The sequence below is a fragment of the Rattus norvegicus genome, chromosome X (assembly GCF_021556685.1).
Source record: "Rattus norvegicus strain SHRSP/BbbUtx chromosome X, alternate assembly SHRSP_T2T, whole genome shotgun sequence".
NCBI classification, from domain to species: Eukaryota; Metazoa; Chordata; class Mammalia; order Rodentia; family Muridae; genus Rattus; species Rattus norvegicus.
The window spans coordinates 125,277,161-125,284,912 of record NC_141554.1 but is presented as its reverse complement, the minus strand read 5'-3'; the positions used below and the strand labels follow the sequence as shown (position 1 = coordinate 125,284,912).

Here is a 7,752-nt window from a genome sequence, read left to right as displayed (position 1 = left end):
CCAACGTGGAGGACGCAACTGGAGGCAAGTGCTGAAGCAGAGGCCGTGAAGAAACGCCGCTTACTGGCACACCTCCCGGAGACTTGTACAGTCTGTATTCTTTATGGTTCAGGACAATCTGCACAGGGGCGGCCACCCCAGTGTGGGAAAGCCTCCCTCTCATGTCAATCAGTAATGAATAAAATGCACACAGCATTGTGTACAGAATTATACAGACAGTTTTCAATGGAGAGTCCCTCTTTCCAGATGTTTCTAGTTTGTATGTAGCTATCAAAAACCCTCTTGAGGGGTTGGGGATTTAGCTCAGTGGTAGAGCGCTTGCCTAGGAAGCGCAAGGCCCTGGGTTCGGTCCCCAGCTCCGAAAAAAAAAAAAAAGAACAAAAAAAAAACCCTCTTGAGCACCACTGATAGCTTTGTTCAGTTCAAACACACCAGAAAAACAGACTCGAAAAACAAACAGCCATAGCAACACACATATGTGGCACACACACACACACACGCGCGCACACACATACAGGCACACACACACACGCATACTCACACTCACACACACCACACAAACACAAACAAATGAACAACGTCCCAAAAAGTTTCTCTCAGAGTCAATGGTGCCTATGGAATTCCATGTGGGGCTAGAACCAGCTCTGCCTGGATGAAGGCTGGCTTTTCTTGGGGATTCTGCATGTCCTTCTTGCACATCTGGGGAACAATATGATCAGGGTGTGGAGGGAGAGTTCATGATAGAGGAAAAAGCAGTGTATGGGTCAATGCAAACTCACTGTGACAGGTGACAATCTTCTGGGACATTAAATGGCTACTGTGGTCACTCAGCAACATCACCCCACACAAGGAGGCCTTGTCTTTTATTTAAATGTCATTTTCTCAATAATTGCCACGCATGCCGTACTAATCCAGAAGACACAGGAAGCAAATAAACAGAGAATCTATTTATTTCAAATACAAGTGCTTAGGGGATAAAGAGGCAATAACATGTTGGTGGAAGAAAGCAGGCGTCTGCCAGTGGCTCTAGGTCAAGGGTGGTACACTAGGGCTCCTGCGCCATCTTCAGAGAGAGGTGGAGTATTCCCAGGAGGAGCACCACCTGACTGACTTTGTTCTCTCCTGAAGTGTTCTCTCCTCTTCTTAAACCATCTCTACAGTGAGAGGGAAGAGGGATTTATTCTGAATAGTAAGCAGGACTGTAATCAGAAAGCACATCGTGTAACAATAGTGGCCCTCTGTAATTTATATCAATATAACTTATATTAATATTGTCTTGCTCAGAAGAACCTGGTGTCTCACTGTTCTAATTCTGTGAGGGGCTGAAGGGCTGGTAGAGGGTGTAGGGCTTGCCTAGAATGTGAGAGGCCCCCAGACTTCTGGCTCCAGCAAAATGCACACCTGGTTTCTCTGTCTCTCCGGTGGAGCCCTCTGCAGATACTTATCACCCCCTTGGGCAGTGCAGATGCACTCCCGAGACTATAATGATGGGTGTGGTTATCTTCATGGCTTCACTAGGCACTAGCCACAGGACCAGGCATTTGGAATGTCTCCTTTCCACATTCCCACAGGTGCCTCTTGGGCTTATCAGCTCTCGCAGTGACGGGCTCTTCTGTGAGTTACCCCCGTAAGGTATATTCCTTGTGAAATGTGCCCAGTAGGCATAGAGAGCTTTCTGAAGTTCTTTTCTACCCACAAGACTAGAGTTCCAGAAAGTTACTTTGGGGCACCTGCAGAGATGGCCTAAAGATTACCAGCACCCATGACTCCAAAGAGTCTGAAATCCATTCCCAGAAACCATGCTTCCTGGTCACTATGATCTATGACTCCAACTATGAACACCCAGAATCCTCTGACAGCCACAGGCACACACAGAAATGTGGCACACGCACACACACACACACACACACAAAAACACAGACACACACACACACGGAGGGGGGGAGAGAGAGAGAGAGAGAGAGAGAGAGAGAGAGAGAGAGAGAGAGAGAGAGAGACTTTAAAAGAAATATAAAAAAATAGGTACGGTAAGACGAAAGGAACACTATACCTTCAGTAACAGGACAACTATATCAGAGACATGAAGAAAGTTCTTTAATGACAGTGTTGTCACCTTTTTGTGTCTTACTCACCTGCACTTTGGCCTCACTCACGCCCATCACCCTTGCCAGCTCTTTTCTGAAATGAGGGAAAAGGCAGATGTTCATTATTTAGTACCACAGATGCGGTAAAGGATGTAAAAGACACTTTACATTTATGAAAATATTTGTCTCAATGTCCAACCCTCTAGGACACTCAATTTCTGCAGGTGAGTTTAGTTCGTTAGCAAGGCGCTATCAGTAGACACAAAAGCCTAAGCACATATCTAGTAAAACACTTAAAAACAGGAACGCAGGCATAAACCAGTCTGAAGAAATGCAGTAGCACTGGCTGTGGTGGAGCTTAAAGCTGTGTCCGACGAGCGCAGTACAGAGCAAGAACTACGGACCAAATGCACAGGTGAGAAACCTGTGTGAGGCCCTCTTAAAGATGGAAGGATGAACTCAAATGAAAGAGGATTGCTTCCGGGAACTCATACGAGGACTCCTAACAGTCAGTGCACATAAAGAAGTCCAGGGTGCTGATGATCGGGAAAACTGCATGTTACCCTGCTTCATTTACTGTGGGAGGGCGAGCTCGCATGTGCATTTGTGCTGCAGCTTGTGGCCACAGTATACTCGTGAAGGTCAGAGCAAGCCTTGAAGGACTTGGTTATCTCTGGGTCCCAGGCCTTCATGACCTTTTATGTCCTGAGCCACCTCAAGAGTCCCGATTAATGAAATGATAAATCACACCACACACAAAAGAAATGTTACAAAATCTCTAGGTGCTGGCCACACAGTTGTGAGTTCCCAGCAGGAGGGAGACATAAACAAGGGTTCTCTGCAAGTTCCAGGCTACCCCTGCTACAGCTGGGAGACCCTGCAGAACACCATCAGATGGAAAGAGACACAAAACAAAAACTAGGCCTAAACCAGCAGCAGAAAGAACCTCCTGGAGAGTGGGCTGTTTTAGTTACATAAACTAGGAATGACCATGAATGACCTCCCTTCCTCCACCTTCAAGAGGTGGGGTACAGACATGGCTGGATTGATGAACAGATTAATTTTCTGTGTTGCCTTAGGCTTCTTGTCTGCAGCTCAGGCCTCCTGGAGCTCACCACCTTAGCCCAAGCTTGGCCTTCTCAGTGATGAGATTACAGGCAGAGGCCTGTGCCCAACACGGGCTTATCTTTATGGACAGTTCTCTTTGGGCAGAGCACTAAATTGTCATAAAACACTAAAAACGGCAGTAAAGAGAAAGGTGCTGCCGACATGTTTATACAAGGAATACACAGGATATTAAATGTATCAGCACATTGACTGACTGTCACCCATCTCATCCCTACCACACCTCAGGGTCCCGAGGCTGTCCTAACAGGACCTTACTTAGATCAGCAGACAGTGACAAAGTTTTTAACTTGCTCCAAGTAGATACCACAGAGAAGGGCTTCACTGCCTTCTGCATAGCTCCCAGTCCCTTCCCAGAACCCTAGGACAGCAAGCCTGGGGTCTGGCAGGCTGGATCACTTCTCTTAGTTTTAGCCTTAGTTCTAGAAGGCAAAATGGAGGCAGACTAAACCTTCTTGCTGGAGGCAAGCCTGCTGAACTGATTTCCAAGCTCAGGACACACAGCCTGGAAGGAGAGAGCCAAGTCCTTCAAGCTGTCCTCTGACCTCCAAATGTTAGCCACAGCTCCCCGACTCCAAGAAGAAACCGTCCACAACCCCACAAAGTCACTTCAAATGTAATTTGAAGTTTCTAATGAATGAAGAGAAGGACAGCTACCAGAGAGTCAGAGGCTTCTCTGTAACAGCTTGCTCCCTCCTCAGAGAACTGAAGCCACACCATGTGCTTACCTTTCTTCAGCACTGAGATAGTGATTCCTCTGGAAAACGCGTTCCAGCTCCTGCAGCTCTGGGTCTGTAAATCTGTCATGGAGATGGCGGCGAGGCACCAGCACTGGCTCAGGCTGTACAGTGGTCGCCGAAACTGCCACCGGCCTTATGGGAGGTGCTGCATTTGGTATGGGCCGTACACAGTTCATCCCGACTGGTGAAGTCTGTTCACGGGGCACTGGCACATGTGGTGTGCTAGACTCCTTAGCTGGTATATGCTGTGCATTGGACACAGATACTGGCATAGGCTGTGCTTGGTGCACAGTGAATGGCATAGGATGTTCGTGGGGCACAGGAGGAAGCAATGACTGTACATGGGGCCCTGGCCCAGGCATACGCTCTTTGTGAGGCACAGTGGGTGGCATAGTCTGTGCAGTGGGCACAGTAACAGCCATAGACTCTGACTGTGGCACAGAATTAGGCAATGTCTGTACACAGGGCACAGGCCCACGTATACGCTGTGCATGAGGCACAGTGACTGGCATAGGCTGTAGGGGGGACACAGTATCAGCCATAGACTCTGACTGTGTCACAGGAGGAGGCAATGTCTGTACACGGGGCACAAGCCCACGTATACGCTGTGTGTGAGGCACAGTGACTGGCATAGGTTTTACAGGGGGCAAGGTAACAGCCATAGACTCTGCCTTTGTCACAGGAGGAGGCAATGTCTGTACAGGGGGCACTGTAACAGGCATGGGGTGTACTTGAGGCACTGGCATACGATGGGTATGAGGTACAGTGACTGTCATAGGCTGTACGGTAGGCACAGTGAGAGACATAGATTGTGGCTGTGGTACAGGAAGAGGCAATGGCTGTACATGCGGCACAGGCCAATGCATACGCTGTGTGCGAGGCACAGTGACTGGCATAGACTGTACCTGGGGCACAGGAAAAGGCATAGACAGTGCCTGGGGCACAGGAAAAGGCATAGGCTGTACATGGAGCACTGTAACAGGCATGGGGTGTACATGGGGCACAGGCACAGGCATATGACGTGCATGAGGCACAGTGAGTGGCATAGGCTGTACATGGGGCACAGAATTTGGCATAGGCTGTACATAATGCCAAGGAATGGGCATGGGCCGTACATGAGGCAGAGAAATGGGCACAGGCTGTACATGAGGCACTGTGATTGGCATAGCCTGTGATGGGGGAGCAGTAAGTGCCATAGCCTGTGATAGGGGAGCAGTAACTGGCACAGGCTGTACATGGGGCACTCTAATTGGTATAGCCTGTGATAGAGGAGCAGTACGTGGCAAAGGCTGTACATGGGGCACTCTGACTGGCATAGTCTGTGATATGGGAGCAGAAACTGGCACAGGCTGTGCATGGGTTACTCTGATGGGCATAGCCTGTGATGGGGCAGCAGTAACTGGCACAGGCTGTACATGGGGTACTCTGATGGGCATACCCTGTGGTGGGGGAGCAGTAACTGGCACAGGCTGTACATGGGGTACTCTGATGGGCATAGCCTGTGATGGGGCAGCAGTAATTGGCACAGGCTGTACATGGGGCACTCTAATTGGCATAATCTGTGGTGGGGGAGCAGTAACTGGCACAGGCTGTGATGGGGGAGCAATAAGTGACACAGACTGTACATGGGGCACTCTGATTGGCATAGTCTGTGGTGGGGGAGCAGTAACTGGCACAGGCTGTACATGGGGCACTCTGATTGGCATAGTCTGTGGTGGGGGAGCAGTAACTGGCACAGGCTGTACATGGGGCACTGTTATTGGCATAGTCTGTTGGGGGGGAGCAGTAAATGTCACAGGATGTACCTGGGGCAGTCTGATTGGCATAGCCTGTGATGGGGGAGCAGTAACTGGCACAGGCTGTACATGGGGCACTCGTATAGGCATAGTCTGTGGTGCGGGAGCAGAAACTGGCACAGGCTGTACATGGGGCACTCGGATAGGCATAGCCTGTGATAGAGGAGCAGAAACTGGCACAGGCTGTACATGGGGCACTCGGATAGGCATAGCCTGTGATAGAGGAGCAGTAACTGGCACAGGCTGTACATGGGGCACTCGGATAGGCATAGCCTGTGATGGGGGAGTAGTAACTGGCACAGGCTGTACATGGGGCACTCTGATTGGCATAGCCTGTGATGGGGGAGCAGTAACTGGCACAGGCTGTACATGGGGCACTCTGATTGACATACCCTGTGGTGGGGGAGCAGTAACTGGCACAGGCTGTGGTGGGGGAGTAGTAAGTGGCACAGGCTGTGGTGGGGGAGCAGTAACTGGCACAGGTTGTACATGGGGCTCAGGAATGGGCCCAGTGGGGTCCTGGGACACAGTGGTTGGCACAGGCTGTGCTGGGGGCACAGCAGGTGGTATAGCCTGTACTTGGGGCACAGTAATGGGCATAGGCTGGACCTTGGGCACACTGATTGGTATAGGCTGTACACTGAGCGCAGGAATGGGCACAGGCCGTACAACAGGTACCTTTAGGGGCACCGACTGTACCCGGGATTGCACAAGTTGTATCCGTTGTACACGGGGAATCAGTACTGGCACTGGCTGTACATCCTCCATGCCCCACCTACACTCAGGGACTGGCTTCTGAGGCCGACTCTCATTCTTCTGCCTACTGCTGCTGGCACCCTCTTTGTCCCAGTCATTCCTGATGCCTGAAGTTCCTACAGCAGAAAGATTTTCTCCATCACTCCCCGTTCTGTCCCTTTCTCCCAGTTCTTCTACTTCTCCCCATTTTGTTGCTGAAGCCTCCTGCCCAGGGGACGACCGTTCACTCTCTTCCCCATTTCTTCCCTCTCCAGCGGGCAAGATCATCTGTGCTTTCGCACCTGAAAGGGAGGAAACAGACAAAGATCACGTGACTGGACCTAGCGTGGCTGCAAAGCCGCCATGACGTTAAGGCACGCAAAGCCTGCAGCACACAGAGCCTGTCCTGGCAGTCTCCTTTCCTCATGGATGTGGCCAACCCACCAATCCCAGCATGTACTGACCCTTTTGCTTTTCCTCCTCAGGTCCCACATGGGGTGGGTAGTTGGTGTTTTCATGCTCCATGACCTGGATCCCATCAAAGGCGCTTGAGCTCCGCAGTCCCTTGAGCTTCTTCAGATTCTGAGCTGGAGCCCCCTAGAGTTCCGGGAGGAGAGAGCTACTAGACCAGGAAGGACTCTTTTGTAGCCTCGGGGGGTGGGGGGGGAAGTACCCGAGGTGATCTTATCCAATCAGGGCGCCCCTTCCTGGCTTCCGGGCTTGATTGACAGTTGCTCTTGGTTGAGCCTCTGAGGAATAAAACTATGAACACTTGCGAGCTGCACTGAGAGTGATGTGCTTGTAAGGAGGGGACAAGTAAGCTATAGGTGGAGCCTTCCAAGTTGCAACTTGGAGGGTCCCTTTGCCTTGGTGAAGTAACTTCCGAGGGAAGTGAGCCTCATAACCGGAAGTAACAGTAGATTCCCCCGAATAGCTCTGTAAACAATGAGAAATGTGTGAAAAATACACAGTGGTCTAGGGGACGTGATTGTGTCCCTGAACCTTGGCATAGACCCAATATTCCGAAAATGGGTTTAACTGGCAGGCTCTATGGGCTTACACAGAAAGTTAAGCATGCATACATAGTACATCGCGTGGTTTCACATTCTGTCTTTACAGGAGTTTGGGCTGAATTGCAGGGCCTGCTGGCTAGGTAGAAAGATTAGAAGGCTCATCATCTTCCTCAGGGCTACCGGGCGAGTGGGGATGGACAGGGAGAGTGGCGGGGACAGGACACTGGACTTTAGTACAAATGTCAAGCTTTGAGAAGTG

At 50.6% G+C, this 7,752-nt stretch overlaps 1 protein-coding gene across 1 annotated transcript; it reads right to left on the bottom strand.

Moving 5' to 3' along the window:
* Nucleotides 1-934: 934 nt before the first annotated feature.
* LOC120099169 (keratinocyte proline-rich protein-like) lies at nucleotides 935-7,096 on the bottom strand. Its single transcript, XM_087601234.1, has 4 exons — nucleotides 6,945-7,096; nucleotides 3,938-6,782; nucleotides 2,133-2,178; nucleotides 935-1,154 (listed from the first exon to the last, which is right to left on the bottom strand). Exons 1-4 carry the CDS (start codon nucleotides 7,003-7,005, stop codon nucleotides 1,032-1,034), a joined length of 3,075 nt encoding a protein of 1,024 aa, XP_087457360.1. The 5' UTR covers nucleotides 7,006-7,096; the 3' UTR covers nucleotides 935-1,031.
* Nucleotides 7,097-7,752: the final 656 nt, after the last annotated feature.

Coding starts and splice junctions, on each gene's coding strand:
- LOC120099169 (XM_087601234.1), bottom strand. CDS start 7,005: ATGGAGCATGAAAACACCAACTACCCACCCCATGTGGGACCTGAGGAG. Junction 6,783..6,944: donor TGAGGAGGAAAAGCAAAAGG/GTCAGTACATGC, acceptor CCTCCCTTTCAG/GTGCGAAAGCACAGATGATC. Junction 2,179..3,937: donor TATCTCAGTGCTGAAGAAAG/GTAAGCACATGG, acceptor CCCTCATTTCAG/AAAAGAGCTGGCAAGGGTGA.